General features: G+C 55.9%; 7 protein-coding genes across 7 annotated transcripts; 5 read left to right on the top strand and 2 right to left on the bottom strand.

Annotated features, from left to right (window-relative positions):
* Positions 1-1,188: 1,188 nt before the first annotated feature.
* CkaCkLH20_05616 (uncharacterized protein) lies at positions 1,189-2,412 on the top strand (the record flags this gene model as incomplete). Its single annotated transcript, XM_038888334.1, has 2 exons — positions 1,189-1,751; positions 1,818-2,412. 2 exons carry the CDS (start codon positions 1,189-1,191, stop codon positions 2,410-2,412), a joined length of 1,158 nt encoding a protein of 385 aa, XP_038746231.1.
* Positions 2,413-2,603: 191 nt separating this feature from the next.
* CkaCkLH20_05615 (uncharacterized protein) lies at positions 2,604-3,603 on the bottom strand (the record flags this gene model as incomplete). Its single annotated transcript, XM_038888333.1, has 2 exons — positions 2,604-3,057; positions 3,125-3,603. The coding sequence occupies 2 exons, from the start codon at positions 3,601-3,603 to the stop codon at positions 2,604-2,606; spliced, it is 933 nt and encodes a 310-aa protein (XP_038746230.1).
* Positions 3,604-3,992: 389 nt separating this feature from the next.
* CkaCkLH20_05614 (uncharacterized protein) lies at positions 3,993-5,290 on the bottom strand (the record flags this gene model as incomplete). Its single annotated transcript, XM_038888332.1, has 4 exons — positions 3,993-4,073; positions 4,151-4,373; positions 4,482-4,677; positions 4,756-5,290. The coding sequence occupies 4 exons, from the start codon at positions 5,288-5,290 to the stop codon at positions 3,993-3,995; spliced, it is 1,035 nt and encodes a 344-aa protein (XP_038746229.1).
* Positions 5,291-7,404: 2,114 nt separating this feature from the next.
* On the top strand, positions 7,405-8,747 carry CkaCkLH20_05613 (nad binding rossmann fold-containing protein; the record flags this gene model as incomplete). The annotated part of the gene is made up of 4 exons (XM_038888331.1): positions 7,405-7,453; positions 7,579-7,853; positions 7,935-8,315; positions 8,376-8,747. 4 exons carry the CDS (start codon positions 7,405-7,407, stop codon positions 8,745-8,747), a joined length of 1,077 nt encoding a protein of 358 aa, XP_038746228.1.
* Positions 8,748-10,692: 1,945 nt separating this feature from the next.
* Positions 10,693-12,431, top strand: CkaCkLH20_05612 (uncharacterized protein; the record flags this gene model as incomplete). The annotated part of the gene is made up of 2 exons (XM_038888330.1): positions 10,693-11,202; positions 11,274-12,431. The coding sequence occupies 2 exons, from the start codon at positions 10,693-10,695 to the stop codon at positions 12,429-12,431; spliced, it is 1,668 nt and encodes a 555-aa protein (XP_038746227.1).
* Positions 12,432-13,782: 1,351 nt separating this feature from the next.
* On the top strand, positions 13,783-14,967 carry CkaCkLH20_05611 (uncharacterized protein; the record flags this gene model as incomplete). Its single annotated transcript, XM_038888329.1, has 3 exons — positions 13,783-13,824; positions 13,877-14,161; positions 14,242-14,967. 3 exons carry the CDS (start codon positions 13,783-13,785, stop codon positions 14,965-14,967), a joined length of 1,053 nt encoding a protein of 350 aa, XP_038746226.1.
* A 1,436-nt stretch (positions 14,968-16,403) lies between these two features.
* Positions 16,404-16,943, top strand: CkaCkLH20_05610 (uncharacterized protein; the record flags this gene model as incomplete). Its single annotated transcript, XM_038888328.1, has 1 exon — positions 16,404-16,943. One exon carries the CDS (start codon positions 16,404-16,406, stop codon positions 16,941-16,943), a length of 540 nt encoding a protein of 179 aa, XP_038746225.1.
* Between the last annotated feature and the right edge of the window lie 810 nt (positions 16,944-17,753).

Below are 17,753 nucleotides of genomic sequence, written 5' to 3'. Positions count from 1 at the left end.
TCATATTCTGCGAAATCTCCTTGGGCACCGTGGGAAAGAATCAAATAATTTCAAAGTGAACCAGCCGAGGAGTTCGACTACCGAGATGCACAATATTTTCCCACCAGACTAAAAGTTGCTTGATGCGAGCCATTTGTTTTGTAAATGGTTGAGACGAGCAACCCAGGAGGTCTTGGTTCCGCTGATTCAAACAACTGGTTGTTCCGACCGGCTAGAGCCGAGGGAATCATTCCAGACTACCACATGCCATTACAAGCCATGAGATTGAGTCTAACGATCACATACATAATGCTACATGGACACGTTACCGAGCGATGATCAGCCGCTACCAGACTCTTCAGGCCGAAGCGGGACGCATGAAAACAATTAGGCTCTCATTGTCGTGAACCTCGGCAAACATCATAACGCCTGGCATCAGCTCATGCATGATCCAAGAGTTGCAGCCAAGGAAGACGAATTGTGTCATTGACAACAACAAGCCGCCTGTATTCAAAGCCAAGCCAAACCCATGCTATTTTAACATGGAAGCACTCTCAGAAGCTCGCAGAATCCAACAATTCACCCTGCCAAATGGCACGTGAACTCTCAATTTTTGGGCAACCCCGGGCAGTTCCGAGCATTCAACTCCATCCCATTGGCGCGCATCCTGGTGATCTCGGCAACTAGTGATGAACCTTGACCAGGACCACCCCCACACGAACCCCAGATCTCGACGGCATCGAGGCCACAAACGCGGGGAGGGTAGCATTGCTCTCGGTCGAGCTTTCAGCCGACCCAGCGGCCCTTTTCTCCCATGCAAAATGAGGTCACGTTATTAGTCGCGCGAAAATAAAACACAGACGCGCCAATGATCACGATGTCGTACCTGCACACACCACCGCCGGCTAACCCAAACACGGCCAGTCCACCGTCTCGAGGTGGGTTCTCGTCATCGACTTACGAGTCACGAAGCCATGGGAAGCTTGGCTCCGCCGGCTCTGAGCTGTTCGTGATGGTCTTGACTGACGCTGCCAAGGCGCAAAAATTGTCAATTGCCCCGTCTCTGGGCTTCAATCGCGAGATATATAAGTTACCCCGCCATGAGGACGTCGTAGTGTGATGCTACTCTCTCAAGGCATCTGACATTTCCCACGTCGGCCTCCCTGCATCCTCTCGGCTCAGTCGGTTGACTTCGCAAACGATCGAAAAATGAAGTTCCTCGGTGCCGCCGTCGCTGGCATCGCCAGTCTGCTGTCTCTCCAAGCGGCCGCAAGCCCCGTCCCGACGCCCGTCGAGGCGCGCCAGGCCTCCGGGACCATCTCGAACAAGGTCATCTTCTCCCCGCCCTCGAACGCCGGCTGGGTCGACCCGCGCGTCCTCTACGCCCGGACTATTCAATTGAGCTCCGGCGACTTGATCGCGACCTGGGAGAACTACTCCCCGGAGCCTCCCATCGTCTACTTCCCCGTCTACCGCTCGTCCGACGGCGGCAACAACTGGTCTGAGATCGGCCGCGTCCAGGACACCGTCAACGGCTGGGGCCTGCGCTACCAGCCGTTCCTCTACGAGCTCCCCTCTGCCTTTGGTGGTTACCCCGCCGGTACTATCCTGCTGGCCGGTAACAGCATCCCGACGGACCTCAGTCTCACCAAGATCGATGTCTACGCCAGTACCGATGGTGGTGCTACCTGGGAGTTCCTGAGCAGCGTCGCCAGCGGTGGTGAGGCCCTTCCCAACAACGGCCTCACTCCCGTGTGGGAACCTCACTTCCTGTAAGCCCAAATCCAATCTCCAAAGCCCTTCGTGTGGAACATTCGCTGACAACCTCTCTCTTTAAGGCTCTACGATGGCCAGCTCATCATCTACTACGCCGACCAGCGCGACCCCAAGTACGGCCAGAAGCTCACCCACCAGGTCACCACGGACCTCAAGTCCTGGAGCGACCCCGTCGACGACGTCAACGACCCCAACGCCTACGAGGCCCGCCCCGGCATGCCCGTCATCGCCAAGCTGCCCAACGACGACTACATCTACGCCTACGAGGTCTGCGGCACCGACGGCTGCCGCGTGCACTACCGCCTGACCAAGGACCCCCTCAACATCCTCGCCGCCGCGGGCGTCCCCCTGGTCTCCGACCGGGGGACCCGCCCCGTCAGCTCGCCCTACGTCGTCTGGACCCCGCTCGGCGGCGAGAACGGCACCATCGTCCTCAGCGCCGGGAGCCAGTCCAACATCTTCGTCAACCAGAAGCTCGGCGACGCCGGCGCCTGGGTCGAGTACGCCGTTCCCCAGCCCAACGCGTACTCTCGCGCCCTCGCGATCCTCGGCGACGGGAGCGAGCTTGCCATCATCGGTGCTGGTAGATTGCCCCCTAGCAGCACCAACCAGGTCAGCATCAGCGTTGTCGACCTCAACGCCCTGCTTGGACTGTAAATAATGTGTATATGTCATATATCATAATCGCAACATAATTGAACGCATCATGAAACTGTAGGATATCAGTGACCGAACATCATAATTCGGGGGTGCCTCTACATGTATTCCACTTTCCGCAGTGTACAGCCCAGGTCGTCTGACCCAGCGAGAACTCGCAGCAACCGATATCTCAGCCTCTGGCCGGTACTTCACCAAGGAAGTGCAACAGCCACGCCCACCAGCGCAGCAAGCGTCCAAGCAGTAGCCAACACGCCGACCCCGCCGCCCGCGGTCGTCATCCTCCAGCCCTGCGCGGCGCTCGGCGACGTCTCCGTCGGACCAGCAGCGCCACTGCCCGTCTCCCCCGCCTCGCGGTACACCAAAGTAACCGCCGCTCTGCCCTCGAACGCCCCCATGTCATTTGTTTTCACTTCCTCAGGTCCGAATGTCTCCGTTTTCGTGGTATAGTAGGAAATACTGCCTCCGGTGTAGGAGATGACTTCGCCCGCGACGACGGTGTGGTTGTAGGTGAACGTCGCGTTCACGGTGGCAACGTCTCCAAAGTCTCTTTGGTAGGCTGAGTAGCACGCCGTGATGGGATCGCCGTACACCGAGAACGGCACGGGCGAGTAGCACCCGTCTACCCGTCCGGCTTCGAAGTTTCTATGAGCAGCATTCAATTAGTCTATCCTCCGCGCTCTATAAGAATCGATCAGACCGTCGGACTTACTCGGGACAGCACACCACCGCCGTCTCGCCGGCATCGAGCGCTTCCATGAAGATGTTTTCCACCGGGTTCATACGCGGTTCGCGACCCAGGCTATCGCCCGCCGTCCACACGGGAGGCACGTAGAGACCCGACGAGCTGACCTTGCCGTCGCCGTCCTTGGCAGCCACGCCGACCGTGGTGTGGCCGTCCGGGCAGACGCTGGCGGGAGATAGGTAGTACAGGGTTCCGTGGTTGTTCAGGGACGGCGAGCTCCGGAACGAAGCCCTTCCGTCGTCGATCGCCTTGCCGGAGGGGAAGCAGTCGCCGAGCGCGTATTTCTCGCAGTCCCGGCCGTAGAACGGCAGGACGCCCGGCACGTTCGTGAAGGCCAGGAAGAGCTGGGGGCTGGCGGTGGCGCACGACGCGGGTGGCGTGAAGACCGTTGTCATGGGCCCGAGGTTGGAGAGGACCACCTGCGAGACCTCTGTTGCTGAAGGCATCTTGATGTCGGGCTTGGTATGTGTTGTTCAGGAGGAACTTAGTTAGCACTTTCGCAAATGAATCCAGAAATCATGAGAAGATGTCGGAAAAGATTGAATTGCAGGGTATTCGTTTACCTCGAAAGTCGGATGATGTTCCTTTTGACTACAAAATAAGCGCGGAGTGGTGGATCCTCCCGGGCGAAGGGCGCAGCTTATGCAGCACCATTTCGGATGGTAACCCAATGATTTTCTCAGTCAGATAGACCGGGCAATATGGCTGGACATGGGTAAAGGCAGTGATCGGGCGAAAGTGTCTCGTCACCTGGCGTCAATCGCACCTTTTGTTTGGACCACCAGCTGCTGTGCCACACTAAAGCTCTCGTCTAGCGTCGATTGCATCTTGGCTGTCAGTTCATGCATAACAACCAGTTGATTCGGTTCTCGGTGACAGCTTTCCTCGAGGATGAAGAGCTCATGGTGGGCTCATTCTAGACTTGATTGGTGGCAATGCTCAGCTTTCATTATAACACGAAGACATACCTAGTGCTTGATATCCTTTTCTTACAGGCCAGGCGTGCTGATTCTTCCACTCCTCCAAAACGCCAAGCAAGGCTGTTCTCTCCCACGGATCATTAAAGTAATCACCATACAGCATGATTCCTATACCAGCAGTGGTTAGATTGGGCGGGGCTCTGAGATGATGTAGTGCGAGGCCGCAGAGCTCGAGGATCATGGCCCGGACTTGGTGTTCCGCATCTCGCTGTAAGCGTCTGTTGGACCCCTGCCCACTAAATGTCCAAGTTAGCTTTCCGGTAGGTAAGACACCGAGGGAATAGTATAAGGAAAATCCCAAGGTAGAGTCGCGAAGGCTTCGGGGGCAAGGGGGTTTGACGTACTGCAAATGAGGATCTTCGGCGATCAAAATCATTCTTGCCAAGATGAAGTGTTGCAAGGCGGTGACCTCGATGTCTGAAGCGTACCAGACAAGTGGAAAGATTTCACCTCGAGATCGATCTGCCGGTCGTTGGATGATCGGTGTGAACTCCCGGTTGGACTCGAGGATCAATGCCTCTTCCTCACTCTTCAACCTCCCTTGGGAATGTCAGCGACCTTCGTTGAATCGTGTCACCAGCCTGGCTTAGTTGAGACGATACGCGCGGGGGAGCTTACCCCATTCATCTTCAGTCTTATCCCCCATCTTCCACTTGGTCACTTCGGACATGAACCAAATAAGCTTGTTGGCGAAACAAGCTTCTCCGTCCACATTTGGCGGCTGCGCCGAGATCTGCGGCGACCGCTCCAGCGTCAGGGCGAAGTAGATCTCCTGCCTCACCGCGACCCAGTACACAGCGCCCAGCAGCCCCGACCACCTCGACGGGGCAGCTCGCAATATCGCCTTGGTGATGTCGAGGAAGTTGACGTTCCCGTTGCCTCCCCCAAAGTCCGAGCTCGTCGCGCTCTGGGCCTCTTCCGGGTCCATCTCCTCGAACTGGCGGAGTATCAGCGCCGCCGCGGCCAGGTTCTCGCGGTACTCCTCGTCCTCCGTCCGGGACACCTCGTGGAGGGCGGGTATGCAGCGGAGCATGTACTCGATGGCGCTCTGGGTCGTGAGGTCCGGCAGGGCCTGATTCTGGTACGTGATGACGCCGCCGGGCTCCGTCCGGAACTTGGGATGCCGGCACAGGTGGCGAGCCGCCACGGCCATTATCGCGTTGCGGAGGGGCTGGCAGGAGCGCGCGCGCCGGCAGACCACGAGTTGGAAATGTCTCTCCTCGTCACACAGGTCAAACTACACCAAACGGTTAACAACCCGACTCTTAAGCCGAACAACTGTGAGGCACGTAACCCATTGAGAGAGCTCCTCCACGAAGTATCGCAAGAGGCAAGCTTCCTGAACGCCGTCGTTCGATCTCACGACGCGCAGGACAGCGACTGGATGATATTCGGAGTTGGAATGGTGAAAGCTGTCCGTCGAGGGCGAGAAATGGTCTACGCTGACGGCGTGACTCGTGGGTTGCGGACTAGGTATCGGTAATTCATCATCTCGGGGGCGGACTCTACCTGTTGGTAGAGCATTTGTTGACCAGGGAGACGCGCCGGAGGTTCCAGAGCCCGAGGGCGACGCAGGAAGGAATGAGGCGCCATCATGAGGTGCCGGCTCCGTCCTTCGTCGCTTGGGCGGTGTGGGTAGCGGATGAGCTTCTTCAAATCTGCTTTCGTGACTCAAAGTGTCGGTCCTGTCCGAGATGTTGCGAACCGCTTCGTGCAGTACGCTGCTCACGGCGTTTCTGTCTGACAGGGTAGCAGCAGTGCTGTTTGGGGAGACATTGCTGCTGTCTTGAGATTGAGGTGGTGCGCTGGTCTTGTTGTTGCCCCGGCTGTCAAAACGAACTTTGTTATGATGGCATCAGCAACCTTGAAGCTCGAGACTGTCGACTCTTTCAGCTGAAACAAGAATGCTTACATGCTCTGGGCTTACTATTGACCCATCTCTGGTCCCTTGAAAAAGCACCTTCGTAGTTGGCGGCTGAGCCTTGACGGAAAGAGGGTCTTCGTTCGGGGCGATGGCACTCGACGCCGCGTTTCTCGCATCTGCTGCACCGTGGCTGCTGGTCATCGCCTGAGCGCAGAGGTCAGAATCAAGACATTGCAAAGACAGAGGCTCCAGATCAGCCATCAAGTGTCGCAGGCCGGAGCCAATGCCGGGCGCCATGTCGGCATTCGGTCAATCCATGCCCGGGGAAGGCCTCCGGCTGCAGGAAACGACTGCGGGACTTACACTTCTCATGTCTCTCTGCAGAAGATTGACGTCAGACTAGTGGAACCTATGAAAAGGTCACGCGGACCAGATCAGGAACACGCAGAAACACACATACCTTTGCATCTCGCGCAGGGCTTCGTGCCGCTTGGCATCTCCTGTGGGGGTACCGGGGAGCCGTGCGGTTCACGCCACGATTCCGGTTCTTGCTGACGCAGTGGGTATGTCGTCGGCGATGTGGAATGACACGCGCTGCTGACGCGGGACAGGAATTCTCAGTCGAACTCGCTTTGGAAGGTGTCGCCTAGCTTGCGTAGGGTTGATTGACGTCGGTAAGCGTGGCCGGGAGCTGGGATAGGCGGACGAGAGGGAAGAGGAAGAGAGGAGGCGGAGAAGCTTCATCGGCGAAGCTTGCTGAAAGAGGTAATTCTCGGGAAGAAGAACGAGGATATATGTGGAGACGGCTGCTGTCGTTGCTTTCTCGCCCGATGTATCCGCCCGCCCCGTCGAAACGTAACCAGCAAGCTCGGGTTATGAAGACGTGCATCAAGCATCGGAGAGAAGAAGAGATAACTCGGCGTGTTTCTTCATAGAATTAGGACCAACTGGTCTTATGTGTCCAGTTTACCCCGCACACTGCCCTCGCCGTCCCCCGCAAAACCACCGGCCGGCCCCAACGCCGACATAAACCTGGGGCAGCTTGGTGGGAATTACTCATTGTGGTAGGTGGCGCCGATGGGAGATCCCGAGCATCTTGTTTCGAAAGCGGTTTGGACAGCTTTGCGAAACTCCAGACCGCCGAGAGACGAGATGGCATTCGGCATCTTGGGAGTTCAGACCGCTTCAGCAACTCAGCCTGCAGATATTCAGTCAAAAAATACCGAGAGCGGAAGGCGGCCCCGATGATAAAATAGCCTGTCCAAGGTCCTTGAGCTACAGAAGCTGTCCATCACGCTGCTATTCTCCATCATTACCCACGACGAACTCAGAAGAATTCTGAGCTTTTCATTCCCGAGCTATATTCTTTTAAGTTCATTCAAATCATACAACTAAACGCAAACATGTCAGGGGAGAAGCTCAACGTCGCCGTCGCCGGCCTTGGTCGTATGGGTAGGTGTTCTGTCGCGCCCCTCTCAGCTGAACTTCAAAGCTCTAGGAGCTTCCGCGAAGGAAGCTGGAGAGTTCACAAGCAGACAATCAGCTCTTATGACCGTTGTTGCTCACTCGATCAACAGGTTTGCGACATGCCAGACACTTTGCGACCCTTACCCCGAAAGCCAACCTCATTGCCGTCAGCTCACCAGTGCAAGCCGAGCTCGATGCCGCCATCGCAGAATTTGGCCCTTTGAGAACATACCTCGACTACGATGAAATGCTTCGCAAGGAGTCGACACTGCAGGCAGTCATCGTTGCGAGCGCGACCACAGTCCACGCTGAGCAGGCCATCAAGGCCATCGAGAAAGGCCTGCATGTTCTCTGCGAAAAGCCATTGAGCACAAACGTTGATATCGTATGTTCATGTCACCTTTTTGTTGTCGCATTTACTATCGATCCAAGGCTCGAGTTGCTGACCACCCACCCAATGTCACAGTCGCAATCCGTTGTCGACGCCTATGAGAAGTCGCTTGTCAAGAACCCCAACCAGAAGGTGATTTGCGGCTTCTCCCGCCGGTTCGACGCTTCATACCGAGACGCGTACCAGAGGGTCGCGCGTGGTGACGTCGGCACGCCCTCCGTCTTCCGCTCTCAGACGTGCGACAAGCTCGACCCCTCAGGTTTCTTCGTCGACTATGCCGAGTTTAGTGGCGGGATCTTTGTAGACTGCTCCATCCACGATATTGACCTGGCCCTGTGGTTCTTCGGCGAAGACAGCGTCGTCAAGAGCGTTGCCGCAATCGGCATTACTGCCGTGCAAGAGGGTCTGAGGAAGCACAACGACAGAGACAACGCAGTCGCTATTGTTGAGTTCTACGTAAGCCAGTTATCAGCGCTATTGCAACTTAAACTCGACTAATCATATAATAAAATATAGGGCGGCAAGATCGCGCAGCTCTTCTGCTCCCGCATGATGGCCGCGGGCCAGGAGGACACGACCGAGATCTTCGGTACCAACGGCAAGGTGGCGGTCAACACGCAGCCGCAGCTCAACCTCGTCAACTTGTACGAGCCGACGGGCATCCGCCGCGAGATCCCCCCCGACTACTACGGCCGTTTCCGCGAGGCCTTCATCACGGAAGCGAACGAGTTCACGGCCTGCTGCCTGAACAACACGCCGCCGCCGATGAAGCTCGTCGGTGCGGTGAACGCCGTCAAGATCGGCTGCGCCCTGCAGGAGAGCTTGATCACGGGCAAAAAGATCGAGTTCGACGAGTCGGGCAAGCGTGTTGAGCTTGCGCGCTTGTAGACGGCTGTAGATGGTGACGAAGCAGGGAAAAAGGTTATGATGATGGTTTAGATCTTGATTCGTTGCATATTCTAGACATGTGGGGGATTATGGCAATAGCTGGTCATGAGGATAGATACATACACGTTAGAATAGAAAACAACGTGTTTCTTCGTCATGGTCACGCCCCTTGCCAATACGCCTGCCCGGACAGTTTCCGTGGTCACGAGATTGATAGTTGGCGGATTCCCTTGCCTTCTTTTTTTGATTCGTTGGTGTTCTTGTGTGTTCTATCCGCGGTGCTGCGCGCGCAATCTTATCGTGACTGGGTCGTTAATGACGTAGGAGCAAGGCCCCTGGTCAGTCATGTCGGTGAGCTGATGATCAAAAGATGAGGCTCAATGAATCTTTTTAGCCATGTCCCAATATTGAGGTCTCAGACCCATCCGCTGGGGTGTTTTGAGCGAATCGAGTGACATGTAAGTTGACTGATGTGAGGTTTTTGGTTCCCTTGATGACCGGCAACGGCGAATAGGGAAATTGCCTATTCGGGAGGATACTCACGCGAACGGGATCGGAGGAGGGATTGTCCTTGGCGCCGCGCTGTTCCTGAACATTTCGAAATTCCCTGATTAGATTGTGCATAGAAGCCGCAACTTGCAAAAGGGAAAACGCTCCTAGCAAAACCGCATTATCCCAAACTTGACCAAGTCATCCCGAGCTCTCTGCTATTTAGCTGTGGGATTCCCCTTCCTTTTGAGTCTCGTAGAAGCATTGAAACGGCTTGTCATCGGATCTGGAATCCCGCGGGTTATGCCGATCAATGCTCGATTGGATGTGCACGCTCAAGCGATTCCCGAGGGTTATGAGCTTGGCTCTGTCTGGCTGTTCACATTCAACAATCAGAACCTACGGAATCCTCACGCCGGCGCGGGAGTCCATCCCCGATTCACCCCGGCCCTCGGCAATCAATGAGTGATGGGGCCCATGTCGTCATAGCCAATTCATAGGAGACCAGCACCGTCTAGGAGACATAATTTCCCCCAGCTTCCACGACTCGATCACGGCTTATTCCCAGCTGCTGCGACCCGCGCGGGCTATCTTTATTCCCCCGGGCCCTGCACAAGAACGTCCCAAATCATCCCAACTCAGCCAACCAAGTGCCCCTGTTCGGGTCCTCGGGCGTCTCAGAATTCACAGAGTGATGTGGAACGCCATACTAAGAATGGCCGCTAGTGTAACAGGCGACCGGGGTCACGAAGCCGCAAAGCCTCCAACCTCATCGCCGACGGGTTCCCGAAAAGGAAACACTTCGGACACAAACCCGCTGTCATGACGCCCAGCTGGAGTCCAGCGCCGGTGGGATGAATTTCTGTCATTCAATCAACCAACCAGTTCCCCCTGTTGCCATTGCTTTACCCTCATTTGTTCACCATGTCCAGACCGAACAGTTCTCTCGCCTCCACTCAGCCGAAGTAGTCTCTCTTTCGCCGAAGGTTTACCTCATCTCCACAAATGCTCTCTTCCCCGTGGGGGAGGACGCATTTGCGTGTTCCACTCCCACGGTGGAGATGGTGAAATGCTGGGGTCAAGTCTCTCCGTACGTAGGTAGCCATCGCCGGAACATGACAGAAGCCTGGCACGCATACCTTTGACGCCCTCCCGCTATCACGTACCCCCTGGTCTGTACACAGATGGGTCCCGTCCGTAGTCCAAGAAATCCGGTTCTTCCCACCCTCAGTGACTCTCAACACCAAGTTCTTGTCATGACTATATAAGAGTTACTCCGTCTCACCTGACTTCGGAATTCGTCTCATCCCAACCACGCTTTGTCCTTCATCCTTTGCCGGATCCAACCTTCTGCGGTGTAACTCTATTGGCAACCGTCCCATCTCACTATCACATACCATCCACCACTTCCTCCTCCAGTAGTGCAGTAGTGTAACAACAAACCACGACGACCATCATGTCAACCAGTCCGGAATCAAACACCCTCAAAAAGGTCTCGAGCATCGACAATGCTCATGGCGAGCACGTCGAGGACTTCATCGACACGGTCGAGATCAGCCTCAACCCCGCCGAGGATGTCTCGTACGGCCGCGGCGGTGTCCGCGGCCTCTTTGACTCCCCCTTTGTTGGTGGCGCCGCCCTCCTGGCGTCCTTGGGAGGGTTTTCTTTTGGCTATGATCAAGGCGTCATCTCCATCATCAATGTGATGGAGCAATTCCATGCTGTCTTCCCCGACGCGGCCACGCCCTTCGGTAAGGGCTTCATGACGGGCATGCTTGAGTTTGGTGCTTTTCTCGGCTGCCTTTTCATGCCGACCCTCGCCGATAAGATCTCACGAAAGCGGGCGTTGACTGTTGTCGTGGTGATTTTCAACATCGGTGCTATTATGCAGACTGCGGCCCGGTCTTATGGAGTGTTAGTTGCCGGCCGCACTATCGGCGGTATTGGAGTGGGAACGTTGGCAATGGTGAGTTCACCCCTGAGAGACCAGAACAAACAGTCAAAGAGTGAACAGAGTCCTAACAACATGTTTCAAAGGGATCGCCAATCTACATCTCCGAAATTGCCCCGCCGAATCTGCGAGGCACTCTCCTCGTCCTCGAATCCATCTCCATCGTTACCGGCGTCGTTATCAGCTTCTTCATCACGTACGGCACTCGTCACATGACCGGAGAGGTATCTTTCCGTCTTCCCCTCGGTCTGCAGATGGTCTGCTCAACCCTGCTTGGCATTGGCATCAACTTCTACCCCTATTCCCCGCGTTGGCTCGCCCTAGTCAACCGACCACAGGAAGCACTACAGTCGCTCAGCCGCCTCCGCCGCCTTCCTGCAGATGACCACCGCGTCCAGGCCGAGCACAGAGGTATTGTTTCTGAAGTAGAGGTCCAGAAGATCGTACAGGAGCGCAACCATCCCGGGAAGAGCTTCATCGGCCTCGAATTCGCCGGCTGGTGCGATCTCTTCAGCAAGAAGCTCTGGCGCCGCACCGCAGTCGCGCTCGGGATCGCTTTCTTCCAACAATTCAGTGGTATCAATGCGTTCATTTACTACGCTCCTACGCTGTTTCAATCCCTGGGACAGTCCGAGGAGATGTCCCTCATCATGTCCGGCGTCTTCAACATCCTACAGCTCGTTGCGGTGGCGGCATGCTTCTTCATCATCGATAAAGTGGGCCGCCGGCCGCTCGCAATCTTCGGAGGAATCGGAGGCGGTACGGCCTGGGCCATTATGGCTATCCTCACGGGGGTCTACTCCAAAGACTGGGCCGCGAACCCCGGGGCCGGTTGGGGAGCGGTTGCCATGGCCTTCCTCTTCGTTCTGCTCTACGGCATCTCCTACTCTCCCCTGGGCTGGATTCTCGCCGCGGAGGTCTACCCGAACTCCCACCGATCAAAGGGTGTTGCCCTAGGCACTGCCACCGTCTGGTTGTGCAACTTTATTGTCGGTGTGGCGACGCCGCCTATGATTGACCAACTTGGCTTCGGCACCTACGTCTTCTTCGGCGCTTGGTGCTTCCTCGCTTCCGTGTGGGCCTTCTACTTGGTCCCGGAGACTAAGGGAAAGACTCTGGAGCAGATGGACGAGGTCTTTAAGGATACCTCTGCTCAGGAGGAGAAGGAGATTATCAGGCAGCAGATTGCCGCTTCCCGCGGGCTATCACGGGGTGGTATGGAGAGCACAAAGCTCTCCGTTTGATTCATTTGAGTGATATCATTGGGGCATTGCATTTGCAGTACTTTGGGGCGGCGTAGGTGTTTTGTTACGGAGTGTATTTTGTACTATCAGCTGAGATCATGGGACACGGGATACGAATCAAGAGATACCACTTTGAACCACGAACAAAATTCTGCCTATTTGATTCGATGTGAAGCTCAAGGTGCTTGTTAGGCGATCCCGATTATTTGAAATGGACTTCAACGGAAACGACGAAGAGACGAAGAGTCTGGAGGATGGTCTCCAACACTTGGAAGAGGTTCAAGATTTCCGAGGTGCGGAAGCGCAAGTAAAGTGAGATCCGCTTGCCCGCAGATCACCTTTTCGGAGGCAACACGAGTAAGCTGTCAGACACAGGGCGACATACGCTAACAATCAGACAAGGAAAGCATAGAATAGACATGACTCGGGGTTCCAATTTTGACAGAGGTCTTCTGCGTGCCGTATCCCGTGGCAAAAGCCTTGGGACAAGAACCAGCCAGAGACGTTCAACAGAATTGCGGCGCCAAGGACGAATTAAGAAACGCAGTCACAATGAGGGGGAAAGTAAGGCTTTAGCAAGCGCCGCTTACAACGCGCCAACCGTCATTGGCAAATGGATGCTGAAACGCTGCAGCTGAGGCAACTCGCCTGCCAGCATCAAGCATCTTGGCCGAATTACCTCTTTCGGCAGGCTTCGCCGATGGACTCGGCGGATCGACGCTCGCCCGGACCCTCTTCCCCTGCCCCATCCTTTTCCCCTCATCTCCTCCGCACGCGGCCTCGATCATGCATGGGCGGCCCGGACGCGGGGCGAATGCGGAGGCACCGAATAATGACCGAAGCCAACTCCAAACGACTTGCGCTGGATGGCACCCCCGGTTTCCCTGTTCCCCCAGATAACCCGCAAAATGAGGTTAGATGTGTTACCTTTCACTCTTTCCCCCAAAGTTGGAGAGGAGGGACGGGATGACACTTCTGCGGGGTCAGACTCGCGGGTTCTCTTTCCTTGTTGTCTGAATGTGGTTGTGCTGGCCCGAAGTTCAGGGTTGGGACGACACCGGTGGGATACGTCGCGATGCTTCACCTTCGCGTCGTTTTGTACGAATTTGTTTGAAGGGGAATCATGAACGCGAAGTTGGGATGGTAGAAGGCATCACATTTGCCTCAAGACGATGCCCAAATCCACAAGATGTTCCCGATATTGCTACTTACGATGGAGTATTAATAGGCTGAAAGCCGTCAGTCCAAGATGAAGAAATCTCGTCAGAATATCACGCCGCTAGCTCAACACAAGGACACACATACAAGTCCTATTGGGTCCAGTAACACATAATTCGAGTCGATTGCAATCATGGAACCCCTCAGAATCGCCGTAGCAGGCCTCGGCCGCATGGTAAGAACGTTTTCAACTCACATCAGACAACAAAGTCATTAACATCACTCAGGGCCGCCGCCATGTTCAAAACCTCATCTACCGCGTCCCTCGCGCTTCTGTTGTCGCCGTCTGCAGCACTGAACCCCACGAGCTGGAGTGGGCAAATGCCTTTGAGGAGTACAAGGAATTCAATGTCAAGGTTTACAGCTCCTACGATGAGATGCTCAAGCACCCCGGCCTCCAGGCCGTGTGGATCTCAACCAGTACCGACGTCCATGCCATCCAGACCTTGGGCGCCATCAAGGCCGGAAAGCACGTCCTGTGTGAGAAGCCACTGAGTACAAAGATGGAAGAGGTATACACCCTTCAACAGTATTGATCTGAACCAGCTTCGGGTGAAGATTGAAATGGCTGACAGGCGTGTTCGCGTTACAGATCGCCGAGGTCGTAGCCGCGGCCAAGGCTCACCCTGAACTCAAGGTCATGGCCGGCTTCTCCCGCCGCTTCGACGCCTCGTACCGCGACGCGGCGACCAAGATCTTTGACAAAAACGCCATCGGGAGCCCTTTCATCGTGCGCTCAAACACGTGCGACCTCCTCGACGACACGGGCTTCTTTGTCCGCTACGCGCCCCGTAACGGCGGCATCTTCGTCGATTGCGCCATCCACGACATCGACCTGTCACTGTGGTACCTCTCCGACCCGGTGCCCAAGGCGTGCTGGGCGACCGGCACGCTGCAGCACCATCCGGAGCTCGCGCAGATGAACGATGTCGACAACGGCGTCGGCGTCGTCGAGTTCTGGGGCGGCAAGATCGCCTACTTTTACTGCTCGCGCACCCAGGCCCACGGGCACGACGTCTGCACGGAGGTCACGGGCACTCATGGTAAGGTGTCGGTTAACGTCGTCCCGAGGGCGAACAATGTCGTCCTGGCGGATAAGTTGGGCATTCGGAACGAGGTGCAGCCGGAGTACTGGCAGCGGTTCGAGGACGCGTTCGCGCTTGAGGCGAATGAGTTTACTGAGGCGGTGTTGAAGAACAAGCCGGTTCCGCTGCCTATCGAGAAGGGCGTTAAGGTTATGGAGATTGGGAGGGCTCTTCAGGATGCATTGTTGACAGGTGAGGTCCAGAGATTCAATGAGAAGGGTGAGCGGGTGTAAGTTGGGAAGCGTAAGAGTTGGATAGATCAAGAGTTGAAATGTTTCCAATGCCCTCGAACAGAAAATTTCCAAGCTATTTCTAAGAGATAGCGGATGAGATCGAACTTGATCGAGTTCAAAAGCTCGCACGAAGGTAGCCCGAAATGAGGTTCCATCCGGTCAATCGGCCCCACATCGGCGCCGGTCGGTACCAGCCGACCCGCCGTCTCCACCACTGTCGGAAGCCGGAGACGGCATTGGAGAAAATACTGCGCCGCCCCAATCAACCGGCACTGTCCCGCTCCTCCATCTTTATCCGGAAGCCCCGTATATTGCCTCCGACACCGATTTTCCAAGAAATCGGCATTGAGATCCGTCTCCACCAAACACCACAAGACTCGCCGACCGGGGGCAGCCAAACAAACCGAGAAAAAACAGGATTCGGCATTTATGCGCAACGGCAAAAGCAAGTTTCCCCCCTTTTTTTCGTTTTTTCTTTTCGTGTTACCCGAACAACCACCCCAACAACCAGCGATGAAAAGCCTTTCTCGCCCTGCATGCTCGCCACCGCAATCGCCTGCGATCCCGTCGGCAACCAACATGTCGTCGCTGATCGCACAGCCCAAAGCCCCGCCACAAGCCGGACAGAAAGCTAGGAAAACATCCTAACGAAGCCCAACGCCAGAATGCAGTGACAAATGACAGGCTGCGTCTCCCTTTCGCCCCGGTCAACAAACTTGCTGATTGGCCAAAGGGGTATCTTACGCAGTCCACGGGGACCGAGTAGAACAAAAGATGGCTCGCGAAGCGGTGGGATGAGCACCAAGAACTCGCTAGAGAGCAGTTTGGTGGTGGCGCCGCCGCTCATCCTTTCGCGTTTCCACCCCCCTGGTTGCCGGGCAGCCGTGGCTGTGTCGATTTCAGCTCCAGTCTCCAGTTTGCCGTACCACACAGCAAAAAAAAAACGAGCCCGCGGTGACACCGTTGGCAGACCAGCCGCGTCTCCACACGGGGGATCGACTAATACGACGCTAAATGCCGAATCTCCCAATCAATGACCACGGTATTAATAGGTCAAAGGGGGAAAACCGGGGAGACTGTTGAAAAGCCGTCGGGGGGCTTGCCGGGGAAGACTGATTCACACGTCAGACTGGAGCCATTTAGGATGCAGGAGGAGCTCGACGGCTTGGTCGCGCTCGTGTTTATCAAAATAATGGAGTAACAAATAAGGGGACCATGCGAACGGACTGGGCTCAGCAAGGGAGAGAAACTTGGAAAAGCTGAAAAGAAAAGACACCGGTCTTTCAATCAAAACCATCGACTTCCGCTGTTCCCTCACTGCCTTTCCCCATCTCTTCCTCACATCATCCACAATTCACTAACACGGTCGCTACACTGCTTCATACAACACATACCAAAAATAATTCCCTAATCGACCTCACAAACCAACCGCAAAAATGTCCACCTCGGCCGTCGCATCAACAACCGGCTCCGCCGCCGCCGCCCCGACCGCGACCTCAATCTGCTCCGCGAACCTCTACGACTCCCCGACCCAGGACTCCAACTGCGCCATGCCCTACGGCGGCAACCACACCGACATCATGAAGAAGTGCTGCAAGAACGCCGACATTGTCTCCTACTACGACAACTGCGGCCTCTACTGCCTCGCCCTCGACCAGACCGTCGCCGACCTCACGAAGTGCCTCTACGACAACGGCGCCGCCGACAACGCCGTCTTCTGCCGCGGCAACACCACCTCCTCCGCCACCGGCTCCGCGAACGGCCAGCCCCCGGCCTCCGCCTCCGCCAGCGTCGTCGTCACCGGCGGCAGCTCCAGCGGCGACAGCAGCAAGACCGGCAGCGCCAGCGGCGGCTCCTCCACCAGCTCCGGCAACGCCGCCGCCGGCCTGTACGCCCCCTCCGGCGTGAGCACCCTGGGCCTGACCGTCGGCGCCCTGCTGCTCTCTGCTGCGACCTTCGGCGCGCTCCAGATCTAAGATGCCCTTGAGGGGATCTTTGCGAGATGGCGCGGGGACACAGGACGCGGGGTGTCTTGGCCCCGCCTGCATCATAACGCACGAACGACCGATTTAATGAAATAATCACGACTCTCCCTCCACACAGCATCCTTGGACGCAGTAATCACATCGTCGGTCGGACACGAGTAACACTTGAGAATTGGGACATGTGGCTAGGGAAAAGCATACGATATCCATTCTGCGCTGAATGCAGGATAAGTTTTTATGGGGGTGTACATACATCAATTAGGCACAAAGCAGTGGAATCAAATTATTAGCATTACTCAATTCACCACGTCTAATTATTTCCTTGACTGGTCGATGGAAGCAAGCCACAACTAACTAGGATGGCAATGAGATGAAAAAAGATGGCATTCAGCTACAACCAGAGCCTTGCCATCATCTATACAGACGGCCGTCAGTAGGAGGCCGAGGGTCGTCAAAGACAGACCCGAAACTGAGATGGCCAACTCTCATCCCAAAATACCAGTAATCTGGCATACGCACTTCACCCCACTTTAAGCGGTATAGAGCCATATCCCGTGTCATGTCTGGCTCTTCAACTCCTGTTTCTCCATTCGGCGCCCGAAGGGGCTCCTCGGCGTCAGCAATCTGCATTTCATGTTCCCTACGATAGTCCCCATATGTTTTCGCCAGCGACGAGACCCGGCACGCAGCTGCGATTGCCATGGAATTAGAGCCGACCACTGGCATCTGCCCGGGGAGCTTTTGCGCCGATATGGCCACGGGTAGCACCAGTGATATGACGCCGAAAATGACAAAAGCCAC

Source organism: Colletotrichum karsti, assembly GCF_011947395.1.
Source record: "Colletotrichum karsti strain CkLH20 chromosome Unknown Scaffold16, whole genome shotgun sequence".
NCBI classification, from domain to species: domain Eukaryota; kingdom Fungi; phylum Ascomycota; class Sordariomycetes; order Glomerellales; family Glomerellaceae; genus Colletotrichum; species Colletotrichum karsti.
Note: the sequence above shows the minus strand (reverse complement) of the source record. Positions and strands in the feature narration are given on the sequence as shown.